The sequence below is a fragment of the Accipiter gentilis genome, chromosome 21 (assembly GCF_929443795.1).
Source record: "Accipiter gentilis chromosome 21, bAccGen1.1, whole genome shotgun sequence".
Classification (NCBI taxonomy): Eukaryota; Metazoa; Chordata; class Aves; order Accipitriformes; family Accipitridae; genus Astur; species Astur gentilis.
Genome location: NC_064900.1, coordinates 3,455,142 through 3,472,700, shown reverse-complemented (window position 1 = coordinate 3,472,700; position 17,559 = coordinate 3,455,142). Strand labels below are relative to the sequence as shown.

The window sequence follows — 17,559 nt, the reverse complement described above, 5'->3', positions numbered from 1 at the left end:
TCAAGGTGACATATGCATCATTATTTGAAGCAGTCTATTAACTCATAAGTCCCTCACCTGCCAAAACCCAAGAAGTCCACATTTGAAAGTCCCAAGCTCACCCCCCAACAACTACACATCAAAAAAAAAGTTTAAAAACCCCGCATCTTTTAGAAATGGTACTTTGATCTTACTGAATTCCTAACTATTAAGGAATTAGTAATACATATTAACCATTTGTAGACAGTAAGCCAGTGTTAACGTTTGTAACCATTCTGTTCACATGCATTTTGATGTCCCAGTTATCTCCAACTTAAACATATAAACTTATTCATAGCAAAACAGAACAAGCCAAACCCAAAGACTCAAGTACTGCTTTTAATATCTAGGATCAGGTTAGAGGTCTGTGTGAACATAACACAGAGAAACAACCAAGTATCTTACGTATTCTGTAACAAAGTATCTTATTATAAATAAAGTATTTTATTATAATAAGATACTTTGTTACAGAATACATTAGCAAAGGAAAGAAGGAACAAAGAGGAATTAAATGAGGAGGTACTATAATCACAAGGTGCCTAACTGTGGAACTGAGAATTTTCAGCAGTAAAACAGGTCTTTAAAAGTCTTCTGATATTTTAATGCAGTCTTCTGCGCAAATCCTAGCAGGACTGTGAATACATTGAATGTTTGGGGTGGGGTTATAATTAACTATATCAACCTGAAAAATTATTTTTGAAAGCTAGGTGAATTACCCAGAAGTTACCTCTCCTGCACCTGCTGTATTAACAGCTGGATCTTTCTGTAGAGAAAGACAATACATAAAGACTTTACATGGACGGAAACAGTACAGAACTCCCAGGTCTTAACTGGAGTCCCTTGTCAGCAGCTCCACTGGCTAGGTATCTTAATACCCAAACCCAAACCTCGTTTAGCTATCGCAATTTAATAACATTACTGAGACTTAACATGTCACTTCAAGCACAGAGTGTGGTGTGTTATTCTCACAGTGCTCTCTTTTCCTTACCTGCCTCTGTCCTGCCTCAGCAAAGAGCAGCAGTCTCCAGTGAGTAAAGAAATAGTACATAGCAACACACACAGAAATACACACCTCGAATACACAATATGCAAAGAACTGGGTTTGTGTGTTGTTAGAAACTCAGAATTCAAGATCTCTGGTCACCGTTACCTGAAAATAAACGCTTGTATTTTCAGGACATTTTAATAGCTCTTACCAAGATCTCCTAATAGGCCAAGTCACCTTGCAAAGGCCCTGCCTGCATCACTCTTCCCTACAAAAAGATGCTCTTTTTAATATCATTGCTTAAATGACAGTGGTAGTTAACACCAGCACTAAGCAAATGCCAATGACCCAGTAACTTGTATCTGCTCTTACGGTACTTCTGCAACATAGACAAGGAGCAGCAGCCTCCGAAACCCTGCCTACGCTGCTGCCTCTCCCAGTGCCACCCCAGGAACTTGGTAACAACATGAAGGAACCAGGGTACCAGGCTGGAAAACAAACTTTTTGAAATGGAAGAGGAGGAACAAGTACCAGCAGCGCAGAGGAAATACCAGACCGCTCTGCAACTCCATGGATATGCAAATGTATGCAAGAAAACGATGTATTTTAGGACTTTCCCTTCTGCAACAAGAGAAGTTCGTATTTCCCTGACTCTCGCTTCAAGCCAACAAAAGTCCACCACCACCTCTTCTGAGGGCAGAGCTTTCAAGGTGTTAATTATAAAATACAGAAGTTAAATGGCCTGAAAAATCAAAGTTAACTTATGCCTGGTAAGGCAACCTGTACGCCAAGAGAAAACAGTCTCATGAGTGTGAATTTTTTGATTCAGTGGAGATAGAACCTGATGAATATGCTGAATGCTCGCCTCTTGGAGGATGGGAAAGTCTTATTGGTAAGAAGTCACTGCACAGAGCACTCTTTTATTGAGGTTGATTACTTTCATTCAAGGATTCATTTTCCAGGTATCAAAAGAATTTACATGAGAGAATAGAGACAGAAAAAAATGAGTAGAAATGGAATTATAGTGATTGCATTATCCTCTCATAGTACAAGTAAAAGGAGACATATGAAACAGTAATATATATGATCATTAAACCGTGTCTATGTTAATTCACAACAGCAAGTTTTGAGAATTACAGAACTCTATAGTTCATACCACCTTTCCTTCACTTTTCCTCCGTTTTTATTGTTATTTTATGTTGTGTTGGAAATGGGATTAATTCAATGGCATGACATAACACAAGCACAAAAAAGCTCAAGGCACCTGAATCGGAGAAACAGAGGTTTTACACTCACCCACCGATGCTTATGAATTTTAATGCTATCCACAGTACTTGAACAAACAACATGGGGTTTGCGTGGTATTGCTCCTGTGTAAACACATATCACACATCACCTAGAACACGAAAGCACACGAATACCTTTCCCCTAGCCAACGAAAAAGTTTTGATGTACCATTTGATGTACCCACAACTTTAATATGCAACTATAAAGGCAAGGCTTATGGTGTTGGCTGTATAAGTAGCTGCATATTCCACTCCTACCACAACCAACTGACACTTCAGAAGTGCTCTAAATGACTACTTCCATGAATTAAAGATGATTCAAGTGTTCTGACCTACCTCCTCCTGATGTCACCTGGCGCAAATCTGATAAACACTCAGAATACGGTTTTCAAGAGCCCTCACCCTTCTCTGTGAGCATGAACTGGATGAAAATAACATCCAAGTTACCTGGATTCCCCTGAACAAGATTCAGGACAAGCTAGAAAGCAGTCATGGCCTGACAAGCTCTGAGGATGATGTAACCTGGTTTGCCTACCTCACGCATTCCTCCTAAACACATATTTTTCCAGTGACCCAGATGTATTGCAATAGGAAACAGGGTTAAGCTCAAAGAGCTTGCCAAATGAGGGCAACTGCTTGAGGATCAAGCGGGAGGATCAAGGCTTATCTTTCCATTACAGGAAGCCTTTTTCAAACCTCACCACATATTCCACACATGACTTGTTTCCGCACTGCTGTTTCAAAATTACTGGGCTGGGAACAAACCAAGGTAACCTAACTGTCAGGAGCACTTCTAAAATGCCTCTACAGAGAGCAGAAAGTCCAGAGGAGACTGCATCACATAAATGACAGAAAGCAAACACATGTCATTAAATAACTCACTTCTTACAGACCTTAGGATTGAACAGATCCTTAGCTTTCCTCAGCAGGTCAAATGATAATGTGCATCCATGTTCTCCTGTGCTTGTTGCTAAGGTTATGACCGAGTACTCTTGAAAATAAAATAAAGGTGGGGGGCAGGGGGGAAGAGAGAGAGAAAAAAAAGTGGGGGAAGCCAGACACTGAAATACAGGATCAGTGTATTTCATTAGGATTTTGACTTTCGCAATGCGGCTCGTGTATCTGCAATTGCCTCAAATGTTAGAAGCTGCTTTTTGTCACCTGGCAGATAAATCCTCAGTTGACAAACACTGCTCTGAAGCAAGCCACAAGCAAAATAAAAAACTGCCTTGCCATTGAACTGCTCTGCACCTCCCAAGAACTGACAACGGTTGGGAATGCTTCATATAAGTAAGTACTCATATAGACTATGCCATAATAAGAGGCATGAGAAAGACTAGGACACAAGAGCCAAAACATTCTAGCAACTTAATTTTTTACTTTGTATCAGAAATCGGAGATAAACCAGGCTGCAAGTACAACTACTCTAGCACATGAGCATTACACATTATGTGGCTGAAGACTGAGCGAAATTGAAAACATCACCCTACTGACACGAGAAAGGCTGCATGGAGGACTCAAACTCCGCTTTTAACTCTTCTCTCCTCTTAAGTAATCTGTTTTAAGCACCATCCAGTTGAGCTTAACTGTGGCCAACATAAAGCAACAGCTATTGAATTCAAAGATTCACTCTTCTGGATTGTTCCTTGCAGGGAAAATACAAATATCCCTTCTATATCATCCTCCCCCACCTCAACAAACCCCAGATTAATCCTGAGTGGTTTCTACCAGCTTTCATTAATTTTTTTCATATATCACACACACTACATTTACAACGTGCATGTATAAACTGCAATCAACATTAGTCAGCCACAGTCCAAGTATTTCCCCTATTTACCACCAACACGATGATAGAAGCCAAGGAGGTCATACATGCCAAATGCCAGACTGAGGGCAAAAGGAAAAAGAAAATAATAATAATAAAAAATATCACAGGGTGTACTCTGAAGAATATGTCAGCACCTAGTAAGATGCTAGAAGTTCTCCTGCACTGTCAGTCCCACCTGGAATCTAAGGAATCTAGGATAAAAAGGTTAAGAAGCTATTCTGGGTACTCATTCTTCCAGGATGACTAAATTTACTGGTCAGCATTTGGAAAAAGTGATTAACACACTCATTTAAATTTTCATCTCCTGGCAGATCAGTGACAGTGCAGTGGTGGTTCTAGTGTGGTTTGCAGGTGGTTTTTTGCTTTTGTACTCTTTCTTTTTTTAATCCCGGATCATTTAATTGAGCTAGTTTTCAGATGGACTCCACATGATGAGCTATATGAGCGTAACCGAGAAGAAATACAGGAGTTTCTTAAATTAACTTTGCATTTGGAGAAATAAATGTGGAATTGCACTCTGAAGAAACTCACTTTACCTGCCTATTCAAGCTAAAAGCACATACATACATAAGCAATAAACATAAAATTAAGGAATATGCCTCCAGAATGCACTTCTCCTTATTGGAATTATCCCAAGGCATCAGTAGTGGGGCTATATGAGGTAAATAAGCCAGTCAGTTTACTCAAGGGGATCATGTTTTCTTTACCTTATGACAGCACCCCACGGATGATGTTTCAGAGGTAGGTGCTACACACAGAGCTGTTACTGACAGGATGGCAGCTATGCAAGGGTTCTGTCAAAAAGCACTGAGGGAGTTGGAAAGCAAGAAAACGGATTTTAGCATTTCACGTGGATTATGCCTTCTTTCAGAGTGTGTTATTTAAACACCAGACTGTCAGCATGAGGCAAGATATGCCCTTCACCCTGGCTTAGCCATCTAGATTTAGACAACATAAAAGGTTCAAAGTCACACAGTTTTTGCCCTAGATTCAAAAAAAAGTTATTTTACTTAAAGCTACAACCAGCATGCACTTTACACACGCTTATCAAGCGCCACGAATGACCCACCTTCCTTCTCTTATCTTGAAGGCTGACATAGTACCTTAAAGATACAAAGACTTTGGACCTGCTTTCAAAGACAAAGTGAGAATCTGCAGCCTTCCTCCTCTAACCACTGAGTAGCCATGATACACTGGAAAAATTTGAAAAAGCAAAAAATATTGTAGTTGACCTTATTTGTACGAAGGAATGGTGACATCCAGTGGCCACATGTGCCTGTTTTTATTTGCAGTTTACAACCACATCCGTTTCAAAACAAAGCTGTGGCTGCCACCAAAGTAAAGGAACCGTAAGCCTAGAGGTATAGCTGCAGTTTCACACAGGTAACTCCAGGGGGGTAAGAGCAGTTGAAGACTCAACTCCAGTGTTCAGAAAGATACCAATACTTTGTGTTAGTACTGCAAGTGTTGGGCAAAATATCTCCTTTCGTATCCCCTCACTGTTCATGACTGAGTTTGAGAACTGAGATCTGTCCCAAGACTTCTGTTCCTATACCTACTTGTCAAAACTTACCAAATTGTTCTGTAATGCTCATTACTCTTCAACATAACACAGTCTGATGTTGGTAGGAACTGTCAACTGGGTCAGCTGTGATGGTAGCTTAAGGGCAGAAGTCAAGCCTCCCAATACAGATCAGACTTAAGAACTCTCCTGGGTCGTCTTCTAAGACAATTGGTTTGCATTGTCTACCTTTGATCATTGAAAGAGTCTAGGTTATTAGGTGATGCACTAAGCCTTTCCCCTTCATATATATTAAAAAAAAAAAAAAAAAAAGACAGACATTTTCTGTCATAGTTTCCCCCTCTAAAGAGAAACTATAGTAAAGAAAAAGGTCACTCATGAACAGAATTTGGGTATGCCTGCCAATTCTTGTTTATTTTATGCCCTGTAAAGTCCTTAAGCTTTTAGCATACTTCCAAGGAGAAATATTTCTATGAAGTTGGAAACAGCCACCCAACATCTAAAAGGTGGGATTGATTTGTGATCTTTGACACAGGTGATCTGTGGATATTTGAACCACAGTTCCCAAGCAGGGACTGTGCCATAAGCTGGATGGAAGATGGCTGGAAGATGAAAATTAACAGACAATATTGGGATGACTTGGCTGTCCCTGCATACCTTAGCATAAAAGCGAAAAGCAGAATCTTTGGAGATTCACTGTTTTCTTGCCTGTACGCTACCTTCCAGACCTTCTGAATTGGGATATATCCATGACAGCATACTAGGCAAGATAATCTACAATAATCATTCAAACTATATGCCTGCCTCAAGACAAACAACACAAGCTGCTTTCCGTCCAACACGGCAAGATGAGAGCAGTAGCTAGAGCTGGTAGAGAAATGACTTGGGAACAGAAGAGTGACTAACCAGACGTATTGGATGGTTCCCTGGTCTAGAGAGAAATCACAGAGCTTCCCGTTTCCACTGCATGCATCTACCACGCTGAGGATCTAGCCGCTGCTGCCTACTCCGCCCTTGCAAAGCCCTACTGCAGGCAGACAAAACTGCCGTTTCTATTAACACAACCTACTCAAAACCAGACACTGCTTATAACTACAACTAAGGAAATTCCCAGCATGTTGCGAGCCCTAACAGCAGTAACTGATAATGATTATCTGATGACTGGTGCCCTTTTTGAAATGAGCTTGGCAGGCCTCAGGCAAGGACTACAGAGATACCAACATCACAAAACTCCTCATAATTGGCATTAATTGCTCCTTTGTTGACAGCACAGCAGATCTGCCAAGGATTAAATGGATCGTCGTGACTAAATTCATCTCTAGTGATAGCCCTTCAGCACATTACTAGACTGGTACAAAACATTCACATAGGCTCTGTCAATTCAAAGCTGGGCTCAAGGCTTTGTTAATTGAACTTTTTGTGCAAGATTTTTTTATTATTTTTTTTTTAAACAAATTCAATTAAGAAACCAAATGGTTCAACTACAAGTACTCCATTTTAACAAGGAACAGAACGGATGGTCCTCACGTGAGGACTCAGCTGTACACTCCCACAAGAAAGGATGGTGATATTCATGCCTCTTTGAAGGTAGAAGATATATCTCTTCCTAACAGGGATATGAACCTGGAGAAACATCAACCATTCAGCAAAGCCCAAACTTGCAAATCAGCCGGTTGCTCCCTTCCTCCAAATTTCTTCATTGCAGTTTAATACACTGCTGCCAAAGGGCACATGAGGTAGTGCACAGCAGCTTATAGATGCAGCTCAACATTTATCTCCTGCACATTTATTTTAAACCTCAGTCTAAGTCTATGGGAGTAAATTTCCATCCTGAGTCTGCATGGACTTTTGGCTGCATGCCCTTACAGCTATGGCTAAGTAAGACTAGAAATCAATTAGAGCATGCAGAAGGGCCAGCTCAGCCTCCAAAAAAGAGTCCGCACATTGCCTGTTAGTGATCTCTCTGTGCTTCCATATATGCTTTCTTTGACCCCTCTGAATACCAAGCCACCTTAAAGGGGAGGGGGGGGAGGTTTACATAACCAAAGATGCAATTACTCAACAAAAACTGTATTTACTTTCATATGATTTGATGCAGGAACAAATCTCTCCAGTGACTTCTCTTCCTCTTTTGGGCAAGGGTATGGATTGATCAGACTATTAAACACTCAAAAACATCCATACAAGAAAACCTGATAATTATGAAATACCACAAAGATCTAAACCAGAAATAAAGAGGAAAAAAAAAAAAAAAAAAAAGAAGGGGAGGGGGTAGGGATTAGGAACTCATTTCAGGTTTTACACAGCTGAATAATTTTACTCAGCAGCCACTGATTTAAGAAGTTAGCTCATGCTGTAAAACATTGGGGAATACTCTCAGCAAAGGAGCCAGAGGGATTATTCAGTATGTCCATGTCCGCCCTCCCTTGGAGCACGGCTTAAAAGGTTCTCAGCAGAATTAGGCTAAAAAAGACAGGCAGCAAGACCATCTATCTCCCTGTGCTTCAGTAAATCAACATCTACATTTATATATCACGCTAAACGCAAGGCAGTCCCTGAAACTGAGGAAAAGTAGCAGAAATCAAACCAGAAACGTACGCCTTCCTAATAAAGTCTGATCTCCCAGTGGCAAGCTGACAGGCGAACCAGGCATCTTGTTCAAGACCTTATCCTAACGCAGAATACCACAACTATCAAACACAGCAGAGTTGGCTAGCCCTGTAATTCTGCCAATTTTCTCCAAGGATTACCTAAAAACCAACCACAAGTCACAGAAATACAGCATGGAAAAGACTTGTGACTACTTCCACCAAGTGAATCTTCCATACACAATTCAGCCCATTATTTGGTTGTTGTTCTTTCCCCTCTGGTTCATTCCACCAGTTGTAATTACACATTTTGGACTACTGAAAAGCACATTACAGCTACAAAAGTCAGTGCCCTGTTATCAGATATCTCATACAGCTTCAGAAAAAAAAAGAAATCAGAATCTACTCTGGCAAATCCATTAAGGAAGAGTCTTTCAGAAGAACTGGGTTATCCAACAGGTCTGACAAATGTCTGTAAACTTACAAAAAAAAAAAAGAATTGAGGAAGAAATAGTTTATAGAGGCAACCTGAATGCCAAGACTGTCAACTGTCATGTTAATATATATTACATGCTCTCTTTGAGCTCTCAAACTAGAAATCATTAGTCAAACATGATTAATACGTAGTCAGTACTCAGAACAACTTTTTTATATATATACACACATACATATAAAGGTATAAATATACGTGTGCATACGCATGTATGTGCATATATATATACACACACACTCCTATACAGGATATAACTATATAAAGGAAATACAAATTCAAAGATGCTCAGACAAGAGGGAGTCACCCAGTCACAGAAAACAAGGGAGAAGAAATCAGCCAAAGCCATGTTTGATACAAGACTTTCATGCTGCTAAGGCTGGATTGCTTTTGGCAAAAGCAGGAAGGAAGTTTAAGTGAATGGGAAATATAAAAAGGAGAGTTCATCACAAGGAGAAAGGAAAGATAGGGAGCTCAAACACTTGAACCAGTTCCACAGATAGCTCCTAGAAAAAGCTCTACAAACTAGCTACAACTTTGATGCAGTTCAGGAATAGTCTTACTAGCAAGTATTATTTAGAACTGTTTTTCTATTCAGTGCTATTTTCTGTTGTTTCCAGTTTCCTAATCAAGAATTAAACCCCCCTGTTTTCCTAGAATAAAGCAAGTTTTAAGGTTGCCCAGTGCCTAAAAATGCCTAGCAATTAAAATGAACAAAAGTGGCTATTAGGCACATAGCTCTCAAAGAGTGCCAGTCTGACTGGATTTGGAGAAATCCTTTGAGGTACCTCTAAATCGAAACAGATTTAAGCTTCTCGGGTATTAGCCAAAACACAAAGAAAGAAAAGTCTCTGGGCTGAGAGACACTGGTGTCAGGCACCAGGGAAGAAGGGAGAAGTCTAAGGAACGCTCCAGCTGGAAGAAACAGGTGGAGTGACCACAGCGGCACAAAAACCTTTATGCAAGAAAATGCTTGATATATAGGTATCAAAATTAAGTTCATTAGTGAACCATTTCATTAAACAGATCAGCTGTATAATAGTTACCTCTGAAACTTTCCCATCAGTACTAGACTTGAGTTAATTAGCATAAACACAGACTAATGGCAGTGGACTGTTAAGTTCTTCATGCAGACAGACAACAATTGCAAGCCCCACTCAACACTATGCCACTGCACTCTCTGCTATACGTTTCTTGGATTTTTACATTGCTCTTCCCGTTAGACTTGGCTTCAAGAATTGCTTTATATAAAGCTCTGGGTACCTAACATCTAACTCTGCAACTGTTCCTACATGTCCTTCCTGGTTACCAGTGGGACATGACACTTCTCTCTTTTCCTCCACTCTCCAAAGAGTCAGCTTGATTATGAGGGTAATAGGAAGAAAGAGACTTTACTGCTTCCCAAGCTGACAAAATCAGGAGAAGAAACATTATTCTTCCTTCCCGGATGAGCTTCTGAACACCAACTTGCTGCTCTCTGGAGCTTTTCCCAAACAGCAGCCAACAAACTCATACGCAGTTATCTTCACATGCTGCCACCTACGTGGAAATATTTGCAAGCCAATTACGTATCATTTTGTACTGAACTGCAAAGAGACCTTGCAACCTGAACTGCAATATTAGGCTGCTGATGTTCTGCTGGGTGCACCTTTGCCCTAGGGACTAGTTCACATTTGTCCCATTTTGCAACAAGGTAGCAGTGGAAATCTCAAAGGCACTGAGCAGAGGCATGAAGAGAGAAGAGCAGAAAGTAATCCTAGAATCACAGAATGGTGTGCGTTGGAAGGGACCTTAAAGCTCATCTAGTTCCAACCCCCCTGCCATGGGCAGGGACACCTTCCACTAGACCAGGCTGCTCCAAGCCCCATCCAGCCTGGCCTCGAACACTGCCAGGGATGGGGCAGCCACGACCTCTCTGGGCAACCTGTTCCAGTGCCTCCCCACCCTCACAGTGAAGAACTTCTTCCTTACATCTAATCTAAATCTACCCTCTTTCCATTTAAAGCCATTACCCCTTGTCCTATCACTACGTGTCCGTGTAAAAAGTCCCCCTCCAGCTTTCCTGTAGGCTCCCTTCAGGTACTGAAGGATGTGAAATGAAATAATGTGAAAGAAAGCTTCTCACTGAAGCATTAAGATTGACTGGCCATGGATAGAGACTGCGTTTAAAAAAAAAACCCCAAAACTAATGTTGCCAAGAATCAGCCACATGGAGGTGAAACAGTAAAGTGGAAAATGCAGTCTCAAGCTCAACATCAAGTTAAAGATTTCCAAGAGTTTTACTCAAGTTACTGTTAAACAAAGGCTCCTGGAACAGTGTTCTGAGAAGTTTTCACACTTCCCCTGTTTGCAGAAGGTTTCTAAAAGCCATTAGATAAGGCAGTTGTCTTCTGCTCCTCTCATGAAATTCTACTTAACTCTAGCCAAACTACAAGCTGGTTAAAAAAGCAAGCAAAAAATGAGCACAATATAGTTTAAAAACCTACGCTGCGCTACCAACAAAACAGCAACAGCCATATAACACTGGAAATGCTTGCTATCGCCAGGCAAGGGTAAGGAAAGAAGGGGAAAGGCTGATCTAAAAAAATAATAAAAAAGTTAAATCACATTCTCCTTGATTCCTGCAAAGTGATTGTGCAAGCTTTCCATAGGCACAGGCAAGGCACAGGGCCAGGTCCCCCCCCAAGCACCTCTCAAGACGCAACAGAGCTCCTCCAATTACCTCTCTGTGCACTGCACAAGACGGCAGCAACCTGCCACCAAAAACTTATCTTGGAGATGTCAAATCCTTCTCTAGCTCCAAAGACCATGAAGTGGGTGGGTTGCCTCTCCCATTCTGTTGACTCACTTTGTGACAACAGCACTTAATAGCTTTCCAGTAGCTACCAGCTCTCATATACAGTCCTTTGCAACATTGTGGACACATGTATACTAGCATTTAAAGACAACTAAGGATGTAATCTGCTTTAAAAAATGAAAAACTATAACATTTATATAAATGATCATATAATTTATATAAATATTTATAACTACATATAACAAAAAAATCAGAGGAAGTTCGGAAGGTCATCTAGCCCATTTCTCCACCTCACAGCTTACATTAACTCCCATGCAGACCAGAAAGAGTCTGGCTTTTTTTTTTTTTTTTAAAAAAAAACACAACACTTCGACAGCCCTGCTTTAAGCATGAGGTTGGACCAGATGCCATCTTGAGGTCCATTTCATCCTGAATTCTCCTATGATTCGTAAGATCCTGATACATACATAGACAAGGAAGTTGTTATAACTTCACATTAAAACAAAACCTTGTAACCCCTTTTTAAAAAGCCCAAGGAATTTTTATATTTAGACTGAAAGAAAACATAAAAAGCAGTGTCTACTTCTTGAGATTTAGTAAATACAGCTATTTGCTCCTTCTGGAGCATAAGCATACTGACAAATGCTCCAATCACACGATCATACATTATTCTCTCCTCTGGTCTTTGAAACTCAGCCTGTACATGGAACAGACGCACAAGGAAGGGGGGACAAGCATGCAGACCCTGGGTCTGGGAAAAGTCACAAGTGCTTTAAATCTACAGTGCTTAACGCTGAATCCTAGAAAACATACCTGCAGGTATGGAAAGGTAGTGCTAGAATGTACACATGAAGCCCAGCTGTACACCACTATATTAAAAAAAAAGAGGTGGTGAGTATCCAAATCTGTTATGCTGTTGTTGTGCTACACTAATAACACTACTCCTCACGGACCACACACTTCCATAACCAAAAAGATCTGCTCCAACGTTATCTGCTGGGCACCACTATAGCATTTTCTCAAGGTTATCACGTCTACTATCTTCACACTCCTGTCTCTAGAAATTCAAACAGTTCAGTTATACCCCAGATGGTTACCAGGAGGCTTTGCCTTGTTTTTCATTCTTACCTTCTCTCCACTAGAGTAGAAGAAATAACGCAATCGGACAATGTTACAATGATCCAACTTTCTCATAATCTGGAGCTCTCGGTTCTGAAACAAGAGAAAAGCAAACAATTAAGGAAAACTCTTTTCTCACAATGAGTACTGTAACGTCTTAATATACAGATACAGGAGCTGACAAAACTATGACCAAAGAACAAGTAAAGTTGGAAAGAGGCAACAGCTTTCACATGTTTATTAGTCTTTCTTCCAATTACTTTATCACTGAGAATATTGATATCTTTGAGAACATTCTCCTTCTAAAATAATGGTCCACATTCCCTCACAAAATCCAAGAATTACCTACCTACTTTACCAAAGTTTCAGTGGTAAAAGGCAAGAAGACATTTAACTTTCCATTTTTATTTCCTGATCTTACAATAATATAATATATCAGCCAGAATGGTTGGAAGCCTATCCCCCTTGAATACTGTAAAAATAATGTAAACAACGTAAAAGCAAACATAACATTTCCACCTACATGCCTGCCTTCTTCCACACTGCAGAAGAGGTTTGTGATGGAATATAATTTCCTGTACCATTCTCTTGGCAATACCAACAAAAAGCACCTGAAATTGAATAGGCAACTCAGTTCCCACTTTTATTCAACCAAGGTTTATGCAGGTTTAGGCAGACAGAGTAACAGTGTTATTTTCCCATTTTGTATCAACCCAAAAAAGCTGTTAAAATAAAATCAGTTCATTACATGCATGGTAAACTGGGGACTTTACTGCAATATCCACCATAACTGAGCCCTAAACAAATGAGGGATTTTATAGCCTAACAGATAAAAATAAGTGAAATGTTGAATTGCAGGTATGAATAAAAAAAAGCAAGTAAAATTAGCACAGCTATGTTTTTTATACTTCATTCCACAGTTGTTGCTACGATACTCCTTTCTCCTATGGTCACATTTACACATCACTGTTTTTCCTTCCTCATTTACTATACAATCTGCAGCTTCAAACCCAGAAGGTATTCCAATTTTTACTTAGATCACAGGGTTGCTAATTATGCATCCTAACTAGCTAGGACCAATACACTAGACCAATACTCTAGTCCTAGTAGCATCAACAACTCTGGCCAACGTCAGGAATATTTGGGAAGAAAACTCTTTAGCCACCACCCATTCTGATACTGAAATGCACAAAGCTAACACCTACATTGTGCACTGCTGCTGTTGAAATAAGGATTTCGTATCCTATGTGTATCAGAGGGTCACTTATGGTGCCTATCATTATGATTAAAGCTTAACGAACTCTGCAAGAACGACTCAGAGCTTCTAATGTGAAGATGGCTACGAACTCTGCTTTTAATTCCTCTAAGCCATATAGCCTTAAAAAAAGAGAGGTGTTAGATAGGATGCAGTATCATTAATCCTATCATCCCTGCCACCCACCGACTGAAAAAATACTTCAGTATTAGCCAGCTCTTCACAAACACGAGTGACATCTCGCACAATTATCAGCTGGCAATAATCCAGCCAGTAGTTAAGGAGAAAGCAAGTCCTTCCCTGAGCCTGCCCAGCTTCTGAAGAGATTAAAGCGTAAGTCTGTTAGGTGCACACCATGACAGGCCTATTCTGTCCCGAAGGATGAAGAGAGAAAGTCAGAGAACACTGGGAGAGACCTTTGAGGCTTTCATGTATCTCCTGAAATCCCATGGAGTGAATTTGTGAAAGAGGAATACAGGCTTCCTCACATAACCTCGTCAACAGCCCTCACGTATCACAGAGAAAAGCGTTCTCCTAGTAAGAAGAGGAGCTCAGATATTGTCCGCTATTCATTCTTTATTAAATGCTATCCAATAGAAGTCACTTTTGAGAGTCATGGCTGGGGTTCCTGTGACGCATGGCACAGTTCAGACTTCAGACCGACAAAGACCGCGTCCTCTCGTCCTGCCTGAACCACGTGCTGGCTCCCTGGACTTTACAACCTGGGGCAGATTTCAACTAGCGACCCAAAGTAGGGATGGCTGGAGATCCCATCAGTCACCGAAACTCCATTATGAGAAGAGATTAATTTCTCTAGTTGGCTTTTACAGTGCTTAACAGCGTTACTAGAGGACTGAACCTAACACTGCAAGCTCCAGCACCTCAACCAAAGTCCACCTGCAATTCATAGCACAGTGTAAGGGAAGTCATTTCTTCTTCTCTTTCTCCCACTGGCTGGGAGATAGGAATAATACCTTTTATCTCATGGATTTACTGGAAGAAACACGAATACACTAAGCATTAATGTGCAAATATTATTTTGGCAATATCTCTTCTACCTCCTTGAAATAACCATATATACTCTAAGGTTATTCCTTCATGTTCTTTAGATAGTATGTATACGCTGATCGGATACACTGGGAAAAAAATAATCAGAAGTTATTCTAACACTAGGCTGAAGTTATATTTATAGCTTAGGATCTCATCCTAGCACAAGCACAGTCTGTGCCCACTTTGATGCCTTCCACTCTGATCCATCTCCTTCTGCTCTCATCCTGACCATCTGCTGCAGCTGCACAAACAGTGCTTCGAGAGGTGCTAATATCAGGGATAACTCATAAACCAGTTACACAGTAACCTATATCTCGCATCCTGTGACTAGACATAAGGCAACAAATTTAAACTGTCATCTTTGTCAAATAGTCACCTCGGCCATCTTAAAACCAAGCTGACTTCTAATCACCACTCCCTGGTGGAGATAAAACTCGAAATACTCCAACAGTTGCAAAGCTCAAATTGGATGTGGTGGGGAAACAGCTACTGAAGTTCATGTAACAGAACGATGCTTTAAAGAATTCATTTTTTTCTCACATGAATACTTCGAGTAGTCTCACTTTACCATGTATTTCCCTGTATACATCTTAAATAACTAACAGACTTGTCACATTATAATGTGGGCTATTAATTACTGGTGCACAAATGCACGGGGCCGGGGGGGGGGGAAACATATCATAAACTGGGAACCTTTAGTGAAGTGAACAGTGACAGATGTCCTACACCGAGTACAAGAGAGAAAATGCATGGCTAAATAGAATGCAAACTAAAACCGTTTAAAAACATGCCGATGAGAAAGGCTGACAGTGCATGATCAAAATACAGAGTGGATGAAAACATAAAGCTCGTGCTTATCCTTAACTCATCATTTTTGTCTTCCAAGACACATGGATGTAAAGTCAAAGACTCAAGGAGGAAGTTGTTATTCTTTCCTGTTCTCCCACCCATTCACATGAAGAGAAGGGTTTAGTTTTCTTACTGAATGAAAGTACCAGGCCTGGTAAGCACTGAAGAAAGCAATACCCTTCAGCGCCAGCCTCACCGCAGGAGAGGACCCAGCAGACTTCAGTTCACACGGAAACACAGAGCTCCTGCAGCACACATTCCTCCAAGAAGCTGCAAACCAACAGGACTATGAACAGATTACTCAGCAAATTTCTGTTGCAGTTTTGATTTCTTTATCCAGAATAATTTCTTTACCCAGAAGGCAAGGGGCTGCTGACACACAACTCCAGAAGACTGCTTTACCACCACTGCATTTGAGCCCTTCTGACTACTGAAGCAAACCCAACGTGACAAAACCCTGGTCATCACTTCTGAAAACAACTTTCCTAGCCCAGACTGCCTAGATCTGTTCATTATATTGAAGAAATCTGGTTGCTCATCAAGGTTGAAGATTTGGTTAAAGATTGCCAAGACAACATCAGGTTTATAACTTCAAAGCGTAGCCAATAAAGCTCGTGCATGAAGTGTCATGCATCCTCTCCAAAGCTACAACCCCAATTCCTCAGAGCTGTGCGAACGCTGCAGCTGCTATAAAACCATTAAAGCAAGATCACTTCTGCCTCACTACTGTAATCTGCTATTACAGATTAGGATAACCATCACCCCCCCGCTTCCCTCCCCATCCAGAGATTTCTTGAGCTGTGTCAGTTAGCATTCATCACCCCTAACACCTGGATCTTTGCCTTTCCACCCTCCCCTACTTCACCCCCCCTGTGCCGCCGCCTCCTTTTTTACAACGGGGGATAAAACGACTGGATCATCAGAGATGATGCCTTACGGACTTGCAACTTCCCGAAATGAACAAGAGCAAATGAAGGTGGAAGGTTTTGTACAGCTCATGTCAGCATGACATTATCAATATATACCCAATGAAGTGTAGAAATATCACCTGGATCCAGTTCAGAAGAGAATTCCTTAGAGTTTCCTTAGCTAAAGGGCATGCTGGGTTTTGATTTTTTTTTTTTTCTTCTGAAATGCTTGTTTAAAGTCTCAACAAGGTTCTTTGAGGATTATGTTCAAAGCAGATGAAATGAGAGAAATTATAAATTTGTATTTTTGCCTTGTGTCACACCAAGGACATGACCTGGTTCTTGTGAACGGGTAAGATTGTGTACATCTTGTCCTTTTAAGAGAGGATCTCTCTTTGATGGAAAGGCAGGATAAGCTACCAATCTATTTCAACAAGCAACTTCAGCAGCGGTCTTCTTGCTTAAATCAAGCAAGGCCAGCAACTAAACTTAATGCTCATTTTTGCACTTTTTGAACTAAGTTTTTTATTCTTCTTGGGGTAATACCTTCAAATGCTGAAGCTCAGTATCTCGTGTTCTTCTATCAGGTTGGGAAAACAGAAAATGAAGGGTAATTGTAACATGAACTCTGGCATTATAGATAGACGGAAGCAGCACAGGTAGATCCCAACTTCTCAGTATACGCTCAGTATACACGTATAATGTGTAACGTTACTCAGTATACACGTACCATGTTTACAGCTCCCTCCTTTCTCCTGCTTCCATCATATCTTCTCCACTCTACCACATTTCTTGTTGTTCAGTAAAGGTTTTCCCACAGCGAAGAACCAGAGCAGGCAGCCATGAGCAGGCCAAGTTGGGGAA

The 17,559-nt window shown here is 40.7% G+C and overlaps 1 protein-coding gene across 2 annotated transcripts in view; it reads right to left on the bottom strand.

Annotated features, from left to right (window-relative positions):
- GSK3B (glycogen synthase kinase 3 beta) overlaps nucleotides 1-17,559 on the bottom strand; it is a 153,436-nt gene that overhangs the window by 56,700 nt on the left and 79,177 nt on the right. For both annotated transcript variants that reach the window (XM_049824231.1, XM_049824233.1), the window contains exon 3: nucleotides 12,643-12,726. In XM_049824231.1, the coding sequence (XP_049680188.1) occupies nucleotides 12,643-12,726 (84 nt within the window). The remainder of the gene's footprint in view (nucleotides 1-12,642; nucleotides 12,727-17,559) is intronic.